The following is an 18,280-nucleotide window of genomic DNA, read 5'->3' as shown; positions in this document are numbered from 1 at the left end:
ACTCCAACCCAATACTTAAGAGCCACATTTACTGGAATCCATATTTAGACAATTCCTCATCCATGTTCTACCAGAAAGAGATGACGCTTCTAATCTTCACTTTGTCAAAGCTTTTCAAGCTTCTAAAGCCATAACTGCATTAAGGTAAATCTCCTAGTCAAATATCCTTTTAATTCTGCACCAAAGGGCAGTGGAGACAAGACTGCATGTGATGTCCTGTCTCTTAGGAATTGCTTGTTAAATTGTGTTGATCACCCAGCTTACAGAACTTTGTCACGCCTATCATACAAAGTTATCTTTTTTGAAACCCTGAAAAGGGTAACAGTTCTGCATTCCACGCTCTACAGTTAATTTTATTAGTATGAAGGACAAGGCAGTAGGAATGTTGTCTATCTGCTGACAAAGTACTCCCCCCTCACCCCCCCCCGACTGTTGTCGGACATGTTTTTATATCAGGGATGTCCAACCTAGCTAGTTTTCAAGGACACACAGTGATTATGTATGTGATTTCCTTGTAAGTCAGCTGTATGTAAATTTGTGCATTTCCTGCAGTGACAACTTATATAAAGGGCCAATGGGCACCTCTGATTTACATGAAGCAGTTCACTCAACAACAAACCACTCACTCACTCACCCATACAACCTCTCATTCAACCAGTCACTCACCCATACAGCCATATAATATAGCCACACACTCACCCATATAGCTACTCTCACACTCACGTATTTACCTACAGTCACTCAGACACCCACTCACACATACAAGCACTCAAACACCCACACAACCACTTACATACCCATTCACAAATCCATACAAGCAATCACACATCTGCTCACACACCCATAAAGCCATTCACACAGACACTTACTCTCCATTACAGCCACTCATACAACAACTCACTTAACCAAACAGCCACTCACTCACCCATACAGCCACGTACAGAGACACTCACTCATACAGCCATTCAGACACCCACTCACTGATAGTCACTACACACCCACTTACCCACCCATAGAGACACTCACACCACCACTCATTCACCCTATCAGCCTCTGACACACCCACACTCACCAATATCGTCACTCAGAACAGCATCTCACCCACCCACAGAGCTACTCACACACTGACTTATACACACATACAGCCATTTACACACCCATACACAGAATGATATGATCACACATCCACTCACTTAATATATGTTAGAAGTAGTATCAATCAGTAGTGCAGCACCTACTATACTAATTTAATATTTGTAATAGGTTAGTATATATGTTTAACACCCATAAACTCTTAAAAACACTATTCACTTGATGTAATCAGTGATGTCACTGACAATGTAATGAGTGACGTAATATGTGAGGTCATAAGCAGTGCATTGCGAGGGCGTAAGTTATAGTTAACTCAAGTTATTATAACTACTGAATTTCACTGATTCTGGACAAGTGAAATTTAACTATAATGTCCCTGTAAACTTTGTTTTTTCAGTGAATTTCAACTTTTTTTTAAATTCTATTTTCTGACTATAATGCCCCTGTAACCTTTGTTCTTTTAAGAAAACTTCTATGGTTTTCAGGTCGAGCCTGGGCAGCGCATGCGCTGCTCTGAAAGCCATGCTAAATTGAGTCACGGTTTTGAAGCTCCGCCTATATTTGGCATTGGCTTGTGTCCTTGTCCTTTGTAAATGCTGGCTTCTGATTCCTTAATCGCCTTGTTAGTCCCTCCTTAGGACCGCCTTGTCTTCATTTGAAACCTCCCATGGCAACTTGGGTTTGTAAGGACTATTCTCTTTAATGGGTTTTGCCCTGCTGCAGGCATGAAGTGCTTTCCTTACATTCAGCCTGCAATGCATTCCAAGCAGCCTGGACAATACCCATTGCTTGCATAGGCGATTTCACTGCCTGAGAGCACAGTGGGGGTCACGTGTGATCGCTTCGGGGCCTCACCACTTACTTAAAGTTGTGCTGAGAAGTCTGTGTGCTTGTTGTCAAGTCATCTCAGGAAACAAGCATTTGCAATGCAGTAGGTCTCGCATTTACGCGAGTTTGAGCTATTGGCATTGTAAATGACAATGCCTTTTATATATGTTTTGGTTTTTTAAACAAATAAAAGGCATTGTCATTTACAATGCTAATAGCTTAAACTTTTGCACTAATGTGAGACCTATTGCATTGCAAATTCTTGTTTAACTAGTTGTCACGTTTGCAGAGTGGTGGAGAAAGGAGGCGGGCCTCCGCTCACCTCTCAACACTCCTGCTATATCTGACTTACTGGAGGTAACAGGAGTGCTTCTGTGCCCCCAAGAACCCTCAGCCTCCAAGAGGACAAAACCCCCAACCAGCAGTGCGCCAGGAAGCGCTTTTGCTGAGTGGTGGAGAAAGGGGGCCTGGCCTCCGAACACCTCTCAGCAATTCTGCTTTGTGGGACTTTCTGCAGGTAACAGGAAGGCTTGTTGGCTCCAAAGGGCATTATAGAACCAAGGAGACTTCATCCCCACCCAGCAGTGCACCAGGAGGTGTGTTTGCACAGTGGTGGAGAAAGGGGGCGTGGCCTCCGAAGTCGCCTCAGCAATCATGCTCTGTGGTTGATACTGAAGGTAACAGACTGCCGCCAAGCCATAGCAAACAGTTACCTCCCGAGGGTGGGCACCTTGGGAGGTAGCAGGAGCTGACCCTGGGAGGTGGCAGTCCCAAAGGCCATCTAAGACTCCATGAGGGGGGCCGCGTGGCCCTCCTCTATTGGACTAGCAGCACCGGGAAGGTGGTGGTCCCTGGGGCTGCAGGGGCCGTGCGGCCCCAGTCTTTAATTTTAAAGAGTTGGTCTGAGGTACCTACTGGCGACCATCCTAACTAACTACCTACTGGAGAATATATAAATAATAAGATAAAATAAAAATATATAAAAAAAATAGAAAATAAAATATAAATATATCCTACGCCAGTAGGTAGTTATAGTTAGGACCTAGTTTCCATAGGAAGAGCGTTTTTTCATTTGTCAATAACTTTATATATATATATACACACATACATATATGCAGGTGTGTGGGGGCGTTGCGGTCTGGGGGAAAGATCCCCCGGCGGCTGGAGCGGTGGGCAGGCAGTGGCCTGTGGTGCATCTGCCCCATGGAGGAGCTGGCTCCTTTCTTTGATTCAGATACTTTCATATTTCACCATACTAATTCACCATTAATTCATTATGGGTTTCCGGAATAGCTTGCTACTGGCCAAAAAAAATGGCTTCAACACCCCCATCAGGGGTAAGAAGCACTATATAAATACATACCTTTTCTCCTTCTGCTATCCTTCCGAATCCAAATAACTGACTAACATACCCACCACTTAAAATATACTGGCATGTTTCACTATACTAATTCAACACTAATCCTCTTGGGCTCGGAGTAGCGTGCTGCTAGCCGAAAAGCGCTTTGACGTCTCGTCAGGGGTAGTAAGCGCTATACAAATGCAATTACAATACAATACAATACACACACTCAAAGTCAACAAACATTTTAACAAAACATGTAGTGCTGCCCTCATTTCTAGGGACTACATTGGCAGTATTTGTTTTTAGCCATATTTGTTTTACATTGATGAGTGACAAACAGCTTACTTATCAAGAAACGTTTGCAAATACCATGACTAAACAAAAAGCATTGGCAATGCCAAATGGCTGGCAGCCAACACAAGACCTATTGACTTTGCCAGTGCTCGTTTTCTGCATCGTTACTCAGCACAGGCAGGCAGCCAACAGATGTGGAGATAGGGACAGGACAGATGTGGGGCACAGTCCCCACTTGCCACATTGTTTGAAGAAGGGATTTTTAGGGGTCACTAAAGCATACAACTAATTCTCTTCTAACTCCACATTCACCTCTGTTAACTATTGTACGGCAGCCAGTGGGAAGGTACCTGTGGGCCCAGAGTGTCCTGTAAAGATGTATTTACCACTCCCTGAAACTGACCATTAGGCTAGCTGCTGAATGATATCTACCACCTGAACTGTAAAGCGGCGGCTTAACAGCTTGAAATTATATTACAACAGATAAAATGTGGACAGTTACACACTAGGCTGCGATCCATATTGTCACTTGACTTGGAAGCCTCGATGCAGTGTGTGTTGCGGGTGCTTCTAGTGCTCTGAAGTAGCCAAAGAGACATATAGCACTACATAGGACAAGGGACAGTGTGATACTTGGAAGATCTGTGGGATTCTAAAAGAGGAGAATCCACATTGGGTCCAAGACTCACCAGGTTTTCAAGATACCTATACAAGATATACTTTCGAACCTGAGAATCTTAATGAAACTCTTTCATATAGTTAGAGGTTATGCTGAAAATATGGCCGGTGTCAGCCCGCCCGGACATTGGAGCCCCTACTCTAGGGCTGCACATTTGTGAGGACCATGGAGCAGTTTCTGCAGAGAGGACCCTCTCTTCGGGTGTCGACCATGGTTCGTGACATTTATTTATTTATAAAGTTTTATATAGCACGAACATGACCCTGGTGGGTATCTGAGCACTTTACAATGTCCAAGGAGACAGGTGGAATAAAGTACAACCATCGTCAGGGACAGAACAAGTTATGACAGAATCCCCAAGAAAAACCACCAAAGGGTCCAAGACAGACATGCGCCACCTCTGGAGTGATCTCATGCTACTACTCCTCTCTCTGATGCCCCAGCACTCCCCTGCCACCTCTCATCGTGCCTCCACCCCCTACTTACCCCTGAGGTAAAGATGGATGGGTTCCCGCTCTCCAGCATCTCTTCCAGCTCCTCGTCGGTCGTGCTCTTCCCCGCTGTCGGAGAAGGAAAAGAAAGAGAAGTTCAGCTTCAATATCTGGATCAAAACCCCTGGCGCACCCACCTTGATGGGCACTTGTGTAGCAGCAGCATCTGTACGTGTGTGCCATTTAAACAGGTCTTCGTAGAGAGGAATATGACCATGTTTATAGCTCATTCGCGCATCAGCACATACTCGGCTCTGGGGTCCCCAGAGCTCCTGGCACCCCAGGACCAGTGTGGGACTGCGCGCCTACCACTTTCGCTGATCGCGTTGATCCTCTGAAAACACTTGTTTGGGGGAAGGGGCAATAAGCACTCCATTCACCATAGGTATACGCAGGGTCCCTGGAATTATGCAGCAGGGTTGAGTACATTATGTGGCAAGAAAAGGCAAATCATGCGGCATAATGTGCCACATTTTGTGATCGTATTACTTCATTATTTTGTTATTTTCAAACGTATTAACATTAGTGACAGTTTAAAACCTAAATATAGCACTAAGCAATACAAATATAACTAGTCAACCTTTATAAAGGGCTTTCCATAGCGCAGCGACGCATTTCATTGCATTTGTTTGAAACTTTTGAACTGCTGGAGCTAGAATTCTTTTGTTGTTAAAATCTGCAGATTATGCGGCAGGTGATGGATTATGTGGTAAATTGGCAAATCTATATTTATGTGAAAATCGCCACGTCTGCACAATCTCATAATTCCAGTTGCCCTGGGTTTAAGTTTCTCAATCAGAAACATTGATTTTGTTGTACAACAGCAGCTTAAAACCCTCCGTGCTCTGTACACGCACTCCGTGTAAACTCTTCTGTACTGGAGTCATGCATTACATACTCACTGCTATAGTCTGGAGGCGGACTTCTGTCCCATGTTATACTCACCGGTGACTTTTTAGTGCATTGTCACCTACTCTAAAGCTTTGGTGTGTGTGTGAAGTCACCATGGTTTTCACTTCTCAATAACAGCCCAAGGTTTCTGACTGTACTGGTGGGGAAGGGCGGGGTGAGGTCTTCTCAATGCCGGTCATGTGTCACAGCTTCTCTTCATATCACCTGTGTACTACTCACCTCTTTCGAGTTGCGATTTAGGTCTGTGGAAAGGGAAGTGCAGTTTATTGAAGAGACCACGCATAGATCTGTGCCCTCTGCGCAACAGGGGTAAATATCCCGGTCATGATCCAGTAAATCACTTGCAAACAGAGGACCAAGTGGGCGGAGCATGACATGCCCATACATTTTTGATTTATGGGAAACCGTTCCCCTACTTTTTGTGAAAAGGCAACTGTCCCAGGATGGTTAATTCCGATAGTTTCATTGCTTCTTCTGAAATGTCTTGCAGGGAGTCTCCCGAGCTGTGAAACCAAAGCGGAGCAGACAGCTAAACAATAAACGAGCCTTCCTGCCAGGGTGCCTACTTGCCTGAAAGAAATGCAAATGTGCACCTCTAGTTAATGTGCAAATTTAAAGGGTGCTTGGGAGCAGGACTGGCTTTAATTGATGGAATCACTTAAAGCTTTGTGATGACAAAGATTTATTCTTTTTAGGTGGTATTGCAAGGGAGTTTCCAGCAGAGCTTTGAAGTGTGTGCTTCTAAGGGACAGTTATATAATAAAATTATATTTTTTACAGTCCGGGTATTACTAAAATCTGTATTTTGGAGACACTTTTTATCTGAAACCATTTGCGCATTATCTAGCAGTCTATCTTATACCGCTTGTAATACAAGTTTAAAATGATGACTTACATGTTCTCAGTGCTTTCTGTCACAGGCTGGGACCTCGTAGCACTGGACAAACACAAGTCACTATTCTCCACTGCACCAACCAAGATTTAATTCTGTGGCTCTCTGGTTATACACAGACTTCTGCAGTGCATTAACTAATACAGGTTTCATAATGTATTATAGGGCATTTCCACTGATTAACAACTTTTTTTAATGCATTTTTCATTTAAGCTGCGCGTTATTTTATATGTAGCTACCGGAGGGTGAAAGATCAAAATCACGTACAGAATATTTTGTAAACAAGCCACATCTTAAGCCCCGCCCCCACACTCACTGACTCCACCTCCATTACTCGTAGCATCACAGTTCCCATACTTTTTTTTAATGCACTGTGACCACTGGCTGCATGTGAGAAAGTGCCATCTTTCTTGCATGGTATGCCCCCACTTTTTTTTCTGAATTGCTGATGTACTTTGACTGAGTGTGCTCCTGCCAATCAGGTACCCAGGGCCTGTGTTCCTTCCCTAAAACTGCATGACAGCCTAAACCCAATTGGCATCTCTGGCCACAGGTCAGCCCCTGGTAAATGGTACCATAGGTACACAGGGCACTGTGACCAGAGAAGGCCCCTAAGGGCTGCAGCACTTATTGTGCCACCCTTAGAGAGAGTGTGTGTATATGTGTATATGTGTGTATATATATATATACACACACACACACATACAGATATATACATATATACACATACACACACCACCCCCCCATCCATTCATCCACCCACCCCCTTTGCAGGCTGAGTGTCTGGGTGCAGAACTAAACAGAGAGTCGACATGGCACACCTCCCTGTGTGCCATGCCCACAACACAGACTGCCCTGGCATAAATCAGCCACCCCTCTAGCTGGGTGTCCAATGCCAGTGGTGTGGGTACAGGTGCATGAGCCCAGTGCCCCTACAGTACCGAGGTCCATTCCTGGGCCCTGCAAGTGCAGTGCTGCCATTTATATATGAGTATATGGTGCTGGGAGATCGTCAACACGAACTCCACAGCACCATGATGGCAACACTGAAGACTGAAGTTTGGTATCAAACTTCACAGCACATTAAACCCGCACTGATGCCAGTGTGGGATTTAATGTACAATGCACGACAGAGGGCATCTTCGAGATGCCCCCTGAACCTAACCTACAATCCACGTCATGTCTGAGAGGCTGCCTAGGCTGTCACACAGCAGACATTATGCTGGACCCCTGGGTAGAGAGCCATCCGCTCTCCTGGGTCTGCAACAATGCACATCCTGGGCGAGGTGCTAGGTCTCCTCCCCCAGGATGGGCAGGGGAAGCCACAAAGGCTTCTCCAGACCACTTGCTGTACCCAGCAACTGGCCCCTACCGGTTCTAACCCCCACTCTGGCGGGAAGACCGTCCGGAAACCCCAAGGAAGGGAAGGGAAGGGGGTGTGCCAGCCTGCCAACCCCACCCCTCAGGTGGGGAAGGCGAGGTGGAGCACATCTCCGGGCTCTCGTCATCTTGAAGATGGGAAGCCCTGCCCAATCAGGACTAGGCTGCTGCTCCCCTCCCACAGGGGAATGGCAGGATAGGGGGTGGTCCCTGCCCTCTACCTACCTGTAACGCCCCTAAATGTAGTATTTAGGGGCACCCTGAACCTTCCTTCCTTAGATCCAGATTCCGAAACAGCAAAGAAGATCAAGAGACAAGAAGACCCGCCGAGCAGCTGCTAACAAGAGGAAGACACCAACTGCTTTGGCCCCAGCCCTACCGGCCTGTCAACCCCCGAATCTGCTACTGCTAAACCCCAGCATCTCCAGTGGTCAGCAGCCTCACAAACCCAGGAGGACCTGGCTACTCTGTGACTATAAGCAACTGGGACTCCCAAGAGCAGTGGTACTGCTCAAAGCAAGTAACTGACCACTGGCATCAGACAGGAACCGCGTACCCTGCACACACTGCAACCGCCAAGCCTGGCCTGTGCCGGAGTGGACAAAGACCCCGAGGACATCCCCCCCGGCGACTGTGACCCCAAATCCAGCACCCAGGGACCCACCTCAAAGCTCCTGACGGCGCCTGCAGACTCAGAACCAGGGACCCCTCCAACCACGACCAGCAGAGGGTAAGATTTCCTGACACCAAAAGGCACCCCTACACCCGGTGCCCTGCGGCCCCCTGTGGCCAACTCCTGGGCGCCTACCTATCCTCCAACTACCCAACTTACCTCTCGAAGTGGTGGTCACACCTGAAGAATCTTCGTCCCCGAGCTTTCAGCCTTTGTTCGTTCTTAAGCTTCTCCATTGCAATCCATTGAGCGCCCGACGGCTCAAAAGCACCCTGCACCCAGCCGCCCAAGTGGCCCTGGCAGTGCAACTCCTACTCTAACCTACTTTCCCATTTGCCCTGAGCAAGTGACCAGGAGCCCAGCACCCACAGCCGCGTGGCCTGCTAGCTAGCAGCCACCAACCCAAGGCCCCCTGCCACCCATAGGATAACATTGGGCCTAACTCACTCTGCACCGGCTGCCCCTGTGCCGCTGAGGGTGTAACTGTACTTACCTAACCCTGGGAGACCCCTGAGTCTATGCTCAGAACCTTACCTCTACCAGTTGAGTACTTACCAAAAAGCCGATAACTCACTTTTCTTCCATAGGGTAACATTGACTGGTTTCACTTGTTAATTCTTTAAAGTGTGGAGTTTCGAAACTTTAAATATTCACCTATAATCAACCGAGTAACGGAAACGAGAATACTCACCTGCTATCAGGAGAAATCCCAGTGCTGGATCTTGGTGCCCAACACTGAGCCTGAAAAGTAATTACAACCATACTTACCGCTAACCCAATTTTCTTCCGTAGGAAACTATTGACTGTTTTTCTGTGAAATTTCTTCGGTCGATTTTTACAAACTACAAATATTCTTTAAAAATGGCACCAACTGTGAAAACGTAATTACTTACCTGTTTTAGATCGATGTCCCAGTGCTGAACCTATGAGCCCAGCACTGGATTACAAAAGTAACCAGAACATACTTTACCGGTAACTTGAATTTCCTTCCATAGGATAACATTGCCTTATTTTTGCTGAAAAAGTTTCAAAGTGTCGATTTTGCAAACGTACAAATATTTGTTAAAAATCGCCTGTATCACAAAAACACATTCTTTCAACTGTTTACAGGAGGTGTACCAGTGCTGGATCCAGGATCCAATACTGAGTTAGAAAAAGTAACTATAACCCCCACTTACCTGCTATATGAATTTCCTCCCATAGGATAACTGGTGATTTTTGCTGAAAAAGGTTGTCAACTTTTAAAATACAATAATATTCCTTAAAAATCACTACTGTACCCAAAACACTTTTACTCCACTGTTTACAGGAACTGTCCTTAGACTGAATCTAGGACCCGGTCTTGTGGTAAGAAAAGTAATCCAAAAAGTAATCTATTGCATTTTTCTAGAAATTCGCATTGAGCTCAATGTATAATTGTGTTGCCTATTGCAACAACTGTACCTATTGCATTCAAAGTCTATTGCCTATTGAAAAGTATTTATCTAAAGCCTCTCAATCTGAGAAAGTATATTTTGATACCTATTGTTGGTTCTAAAATAAAACGACTACATATTTTTATACAAAAACCATTGGCGTAGAGTTCAGTTCTTGAGTGCGTGAGACCATTTGCTGACTGAATGTGTACAACAAATGCTTCACACTGTCCTCCGATACTGCCTTACTGCTCGACCAAGCTACCACTTTAGAGAGTAAGGTTATATCTAACTTTAGCCTCTGCCAAACCTCTGGGGACTATGGACTCTGTGCACACTGTACCTATTTGGGAACAGTATATACAGAGCCACTTTCCTACACTGCACATGCCCCTGTGTGGGCAAATAGATCCCTTGAATGCACCCAGCTCTGCAGCCAATGCTCCCCTTTGCACACTTCCTCTTCGCATGTGGTTTATTTACACACTAGATCTCATGATTGCACCAAGCTCTGCAGCTTGGGAGCCAAGGCTCTCCTTGCACACTTGCTCTCCAGTGGTGGTTTATTTACTCACAAGATCCCTTGAGTTCACACAGCTCTGTAGCTTGGGAGCCCGGGTCCCCTTTCACACTTGCTCTTCAGTGGTGGTTTGTTTACAGATTAGATCCCTTGAGTGCACACAGCTCTGCAGCTTGGGAGTCAATGGTTCCCTTGCACACTTACTCTTCAGTGGTGGTTTGTTTACACACTAGATCCCTTGAGTGCACAAGGCTCCCTTTGCACACTTGCTCTTCAGTGGTGGTTTATTTACACACTAGATCCCTTGAGTGCAAACAGCTCTGCAGCTTGGGAGCCAAAGCTCTCCTTGCACACTTGCTCTTCAGTGGTGGTTTGTTTATACATTAGATCTCTTGAGTGCACACAGCTCTGCAGCTTGGGAGCCAATGGTTCTCTTGCACACTTACTCTTCAGTGGTGGTTTGTTTACACACTAGATCCCTTGAGTGCACAAGGCTCCCTTTGCACACTTGCTCTTCAGTGGTGGTTTGTTTACACCCTAGATCCCTTGAGTGCACACAGCTCTGTAGCTTGGGAACCTGGGTCCCCTTGCACACTTGCTCTTCAGTGGTGGTTAGTTTACACACTAGATCCCTTGAGTGCACAAGGCTCCCTTTGCACACTTGCTCTTCAGTGGTGGTTTGTTTACACACTAGATCCCTTGAGTGCACACAGCTCTGTAGCTTGGGAGCCCGGATCCCCTTTCACACTTGCTCTTCAGTGGTGGTTTATTTACACACTAGATCCCTTGAGTGCACACAGCTCTGCAGCTTGGGAGCCAAGGCTCTCCTTGCACACTTGCTCTTCAGTGGTGGTTTGTTTACACACTAGATCCCTTGAGTGCACACCGCTCTGCAGCTTGGGAGCCAATGGTTCCCTTGCACACTTACTCTTCAGTGGTGGTTTGTTTACACACTAGATCCCTTGAGTGCACAAGGCTCCCTTTGCACACTTGCTCTTCAGTGGTGGTTTGTTTACACACTAGATCCCTTGAGTGCACACAGCTCTGTAGCTTGGGAGCCCGGATGCCCTTGCACACTTGCTCTTCAGTGGTGGTTTGTTTACACATTAGATCCCTTGATTGCACACAGCTCTGCAGCTTGGGAGCCAATGGTTCCCTTGCGCACTTACTCTTCAGTGGTGGTTTGTTTACACACTAGATCCCTTGAGTGCACAAGGCTCCCTTTGCACACTTGCTCTTCATTGGGGGTTTGTTTACACACTAGATCCCTTGAGTGCACAAAGCTCCCTTGGCACACTTACTCTTCAGTGGTGGTTTGTTTACACACTAGATCCCTTGAGTGCACAAGGCTCCCTTTGCACACTTGCTCTTCAGTGGTGGTTTGTTTACACACTAGATCCCTTGAGTGCACACAGCTCTGTAGCTTGGGAGCCCGGGTGCCCTTGCACACTTGCTCTTCAGTGGTGGTTTGTTTACACACTAGATCCCTTGAGTGCACAAGGCTCCCTTTGCACACTTGCTCTTCAGTGGTAGTTTGTTTACACACTGGATCCCTTGAGTGCACACAGCTCTGTAGCTTGGGAGCCAAGGCTCTCCTTTCACACTTGCTCTTCAGTGGTGGCTTGTTTACACACTAGATCCCTTGAGTGCACACAGCTCTGCAGCTTGGGAGCCAATGGTTCCCTTGCACACTTGCTCTTCAGTGGTGGCTTGTTTACACATTAGATCCCTTGAGTGCACACAGCTCTGCAGCTTGGGAGCCAATGGTTCCCTTGCACATTTGCTCTTCATTGGTGGTTTGTTTACACATTAGATCCCTTGATTGCACACAGCTCTGCAGCTTGAGAGCCCGGGTCCCCTTGCACACTTGCTCTTCAGTGGTGGTTTGTTTACACACTAGATCCCTTTATTGCACACAGCTCTGCAGCTTGGGAGCCAATGGTTCCCTTGCGCACTTACTCTTCAGTGGTGGTTTGTTTACACACTAGATCCCTTGAGTTCACAAGGCTCCCTTGGCACACTTGCTCTTCATTGGGGGTTTGTTTGCACACTCAGGGCTTGCTCTTGGAGGCGGTGCAGGCCACGAGAATCCATGCACTCACTGCTCACACACCCTGGTGAAGGCCTGACTGGGGTTATTCTTTATACAGGAACGAGTTTCTGTTTCTCATTTCAGGCATGTCTGATCAAGTGGAATACAGCAAGTTCGAAAGGCCAAGCGACCCTGGAAACAACCAATCAGACTCAAGGCCACCCTAGAGGTGATGGTGGTCGGTGCTCCAGGATCTCTGCATCCTTTCGGACCCCCAAATGCCAGACTCGATCAGCCAGACAGAAGTACAGCCATGATTCTTGCTTCCCTTCCCTTTAGTTCCCACCACAACTCAAACTCGGTATAAGGACAACTCAGTGGGTATAGTCAAAACGGCAGAACTCACAGAACTCACCCACCAAAATGACCTCCGTTCTACCAGAAGGCTACATGGAGGGGGCTACTGGTAAGCAAAAGGGCACTTTGGGCAGGAGTGGAAATGGGTAGAGAAGAAGGGCTTGGACCCAGTTCTGAGGGATGTCTTCATCGCAACATTCAAAGGTGTCGTTCAGAACAGGGTGCAAGCCATGCTGGAGACGGGTTAGCTGCTCACACTGAGCTCCCGAAGGTGTTGCCCGGTTTCAGCGCCCTGCACCTCGGTTGTGTCCATGGTATAGACCGTGGTGTCTGCCATCGAGGGAGCCCCAGAGGTCTGGGGCATCCACAGGTCTGACGTATGCACTGCTGCAGGGCACACCCACAGACGGTTATGATCACTGCATTCCCATAACCTTTAACCAGGGCCACCGGAATTCTGCGATTGTGCACCCAAAGGTGTTTCACATAATTCTAGATTTGCCGCATTTGTCACTTAATCCATCATCTGCTGCATAATCTGCAATTAATACGGTTAATAAGTTACTAAAATAACGCAGGGACACGTGTTGCCATGCAGTGTAAGGTCCTTTGAAAGCATGGACTGGTCACCTTACTGTTGCCCATTACTACATTTAGGTGCGATTAAACGGGAACCAATGAGCTGCAACCTTTGCCTCAGAGTGCTAACAAGCGTAAACATTACAAAATAATGAATGCGATCACAAAACATGCCACATTATGCTGCATAATTTGCCTTTTCTTGCCACATAATGTAGTCAACTCTGCCGCATAATTTGGGCGGCCCCTGCCGCATAATTCCAGTAGCCCTGCCTTCGATTTAAGTGTCATTGGATCGATCTCTCCATTTACAGCCAGCCTGCTCTGGCGCACTTCGGCAGTCTAACCACCAAGCGGCAGTACATCACAAAAGATTGGAACAGCATGTGGAAAGAAAAGGGTGAGGTCAGAAGCGGGGCTCGATCTGCAAAGGACTCTAGATGCCCCCGAGTCTCAGGGCCTGAGACTAAACTAAGGTTGTCGGTCTCAGCTGATCCAGAGGGCAGCGGCCATGCGGCCCGTCCAGCCTACTTAAAACCTCTTCCTAAGCCTACAAGACGGGCCAGCGGTCCGTGGGTTACAGACGCCAGACCCCTTCCAAAAACCTGGCTGGAACCAAAAACGCGCTGGTAAAAAATATTCGCAGTAGCCTTCCTCGCGCAGTCTCTCTTTCCATTCATCCGTTCCCCCTCGCTCTCTCTTCTTCTCTCTTCTCCCTCTCCGATTCCTTTCTCTCTTCCGTCCCTTCCCTCCCTCCCTCTCTCTCTCTCTCTCTCTCTCTCTCTCTGCTGGAGCCTTTCTGTGCCTCGAGGACCTGGGAAAGGAAAAGAGGCACCAGGAGACCCTGGGGTATCAAAACTGGCCTTCAAGAACCCCAGCACGCCGGAGAAATGCCCGGTGGACTCCAAGACCTGTCCGGCCCTGCACCATTTCTGCTAAAACCGGAGTTACTTAAAATTGTCAAATTTGTTATAGGCGGGTCATCTACAGTAGGTTACATTTACACCCATATTTCTCAACGATTTACTTTTACAACTCATGTTGTGTTTATTCATTTACAACGCTTGCATTTACTTCGTAAAATGGGTTGTAAAAGTACGTTTTTGAAAAGTATTTATTTACATTGCTCAAGTTTCAAAGAAACGTCACACGAGGTTTTACTTCAAGCTTCCAAGACTTCCATCTGAACAACGTGTGCCTGCTTTTAGAAGAAGAAATACGGGCTTAAAACGAGACCTCGGGTATATTCACAGGAGAACAGAGTTTCATTGAATATTATTGTTCTGAGCATCACAAGTTAAGTACCTCAAGAAACAGGAGGTGACAGTCGAGTGACCATAAACGCCGTGAAAAGCCCCGCTCGCGGTCTCCAAGACGAGGCGACAGAGTCTGTTCAAACAGAGCCTCGGGAAGGCGCGGACGAGCCTCGTGGGAGGTTTATGTAAAACTGAAATATTGACCCACCCCGTGCAGCTCGAAGGGCACAGGGTCGCTCCGCAGAACATTCATTATATAACATAACATAACAGGTGTATTTGTAAAGCACACGATTACCCTTAGGTGTCCTGGCGCTGAATAACAGATGTTTATTGTTACCCAACGCAATGGTACTCATTTTATCGACCTCCGATGGATGAAAGGCTGAGTGGACCCACCGGGATTTGAACCTGTGACCATGAGGTCAAACACAGGCCCCTGCAGTGGCTGCTTTAGTCCATATTGTATATAAAGTACAATGCATTTTAATGGCATCTAATTTAAAATACATTTACATCACACTGGCTGGTTGTGATTCCCAGCCGGCCCTGGGGTGCACATTGTACAGATGTGCAAGGGCGCACGCTGGTTTCTTAAACCACCCAGGAACGCATCAGAAACAGCCTCGACGGGATCTGGTCGGGGAACCTCTTGAAATCCTGCTTGGAACCCACCCTCTTTACCGCAAAACCCAGCAACAGGTTTCAAAACCGCCCCACGTAGTGTGGGAGGGGTTGCAAAGCTGAAAATACATGCATTATGCAGAGTGCCAACCGGCCACTACTATACATTGTGTTACAATCACATCCCGAGTGCCGGGCGCGGTCCGAGGGCATAAATAAATGCCATAGCAGCCGCTTGGCACAATAACCTATATCAGTAACCAGCATCTGCGTCAGTCATTGGCGCACAGATCAGACCGCTGCGTCTACCTTCACGTCAGAGCCACGAGGGCTCAGCATTGGTGAAGGTCAGTCACGCCCACACTGGTGCTTTCGACAGGCTCCGTCCGCAGGTGACGATGAGGAGTTTGAACCAGCATTTCCACCCTAAGCTAAACCCAGACTATGAGCGGTTCAAGCTGCGACAGGCGCGACAGACTGGGAACAAGTCTGTCAACGTATTCTACGCACGTCACAGAAACTAGCGAGCATGTGCCTCGACACGGGCCAACCCGAGGACTTCAGGGCCCAGCACATGCGATCCTGGTTCTGGCAAGGACCCCTGAGCTGACAAACAGCTGGGCTGACGACATGGAGGTGGGTCTGGCGAGAGTGAAAGAGGAGCTGGTGGACGCTATACAGAGATGGCCTGGTCACCCCCAGCACTCTATAACCACCAGAGGGCAGGTGTGGCAACTACAGCCTTGAGCACGGAACGCCAGAGGTCTGCCCAGGTCGAGGTTGCTCATGCTCCTGCTGCGGGTGGCTGAACCACTTCGCCAAAGTGTGCCAAAGCACAGTGGAAGGCCCAAGAACGGTGAACAGGGGTGGGCCGAGGGCGGCCCTGCTAGAGCTATAGATTGATGAGGAAGGGCACGAAGGTCAGCCATCACGGAGCAGTCTGGGAGCCCATCCGGTGCTTGACAAATATGGTGACTCTTCCACCTGCGACCACTGGTGGTGAAGGAACTGTGGGACCTGGAGCACCAGGATGTGATCGAGAAAGTCACCGGGCCCAAGCTTTGGGTCTCACCCCCCAAAGCAACCTGGGGCTATTCTGCTTTGGCTAGACATGCATCTCTCCAATAAAGCCGGGCGGTACAAACAGCATATCGCCCCTCCTATGCATGACGTTGTGGTGAACCTGAATGGCACACAAGGGTTTTCAAAACGTGATCTCAATGCTGGCTACCACCAGCTGGAATTGGATCCAGACAGTCGTTATATAATGATGTTCGACACACATGGGCCTTAGGCGATACTAGCGGCTAAATGTTGTCCTACCCTCGGCATCAGAGGTGTGTCAGAGCACCATCCGTGAGGCCCTCTCCTGAAAGTGTTTTAAACATCAGTGATGACATCCTGATCTTTTCTGAGACTCGGGAGGAGCATCATGTATGACTCGGAGCGACTCGGGAGAGGTTGGTGGACTGTGGCCTGACATTCCACAAGAAGATGCGTTTGTTCTACAAGAATTCAATCATTTTCTTTTGATACGTGTTCTCAAGAGAGGAGCTGAAGGTGGATTCCAGGAAGGTGGAAGCAATACGGACGGAGTCAGTTCCCCAGACCGCCATCGATGTGAGGAGTTTCCTTGGGATGGCGACCTACTGTGGCCGATTCATTCTGAACCGGGCCATTTTGTCCGAACCCCTGATAGCCCTTACAAAGTTGAATGCTAGCTGAGAGTGGATGGAATACACCCACATGGCATTTCGCCGGGTGAAAGATGCCCTGCTGGCACATACCACCATGGCTTACTTTGACCCAAGATGCAAGACTGAACTTTTTGTAGACGTGAACCCCATCGGGCTGGGGGTTGTCCTCTTGCAGGTAAAAAGTGAAAGATCATGGGTCCCGAATGCGTATGACAGCAGAGCACCGTCAGGCATGGTAGCTCGATATCCTCAGACAGAGCAAGAGGCATTGGCGATCCCGTGGGCCTGCCACCAATTCCATCTATACTTGTGCGGACAGCACTCAAACGTCATCACGGATCACAAACCACTTGTCCCAATCTTCACAGGGACATATTGACATGCCCTGCCCCACATCGAGCGGTGGGCAGGGCAACTCCAGCTCTATTCCGTTGAAATAGTGTACCACCCAGGAGTGAACAACCCGGCGAACTACCTATCTTGCCACCCAGAGGAACAGCCTGGCAGGATTTTTACAGATGGTTGTACATGATGCATGTTCCAGGGCACTGTTGATCGAGACAATCATGAGGGCAACTATGACAGACACAAGATTGTACAAAGTCAAAGAGGTGCTCCGTCGGGAGCAGTGGTGTAATGTTATGGGCAGTGCTGGGTCATCAATGCTTATTGAGCAAACAACCCTGACCCAGCCCTGGAGGGTCATAGATGAGCTGAGCACCAGTAGTTAAGAGCTGCTGTTACAAGGGAGGTGCATTTTAGTGCCCCAACGCCTGTGGGCCAGGGTCAGACTTGGAGTGGTGAAGACCAAGGCGCGATTGCGAGACAAAATCTGGTTCCTAAGAATGCAGACCATCATAGATGAAAAGGTGTAGAGTTGTAATTTCTGCTCGATCACCAGTGGGAAATCATAGCCTGGCCCGGTAAGCACGGAGTAGCTGTGCCTAAGACCCTGGTCCTGAGTCGGCATGTACTTTGGAACTCTCTCTAATGGGCGGCTTATGGCAGTGATAGTGGACAGCCATATGGAGTATCAGGTGGTGGAGCTGGTACAGTCCACTGCATTTTCAGTTATGAAGCCAGTCCTAGAGAAAGTCTTCACCAAGCTAGGACTCCTAGATGAAATCACGACAGATAACGGGCCTCCATTCCAATGGCAGGAGTTCCAGCAGTACCAGCTATCGCTCATCATCGAGCATCCGAAAGTGACCCTG

At 47.9% G+C, this 18,280-nt stretch overlaps 1 protein-coding gene across 6 annotated transcripts in view; it reads right to left on the bottom strand.

Moving 5' to 3' along the window:
* Positions 1-18,280, bottom strand: part of STX3 (syntaxin 3) — a 266,730-nt gene that overhangs the window by 31,646 nt on the left and 216,804 nt on the right. For all 6 annotated transcript variants that reach the window (XM_085651467.1, XM_085651468.1, XM_085651469.1 and 3 more), the window contains exon 7: positions 4,725-4,798. In XM_085651467.1, coding sequence (XP_085507593.1) covers positions 4,725-4,798 — 74 coding nt within the window. The remainder of the gene's footprint in view (positions 1-4,724; positions 4,799-18,280) is intronic.

This window comes from Triturus cristatus, chromosome 4_1 (assembly GCF_964204655.1).
Source record: "Triturus cristatus chromosome 4_1, aTriCri1.1, whole genome shotgun sequence".
NCBI lineage: Eukaryota > Metazoa > Chordata > Amphibia > Caudata > Salamandridae > Triturus > Triturus cristatus.
Note: the sequence above shows the minus strand (reverse complement) of the source record. Positions and strands in the feature narration are given on the sequence as shown.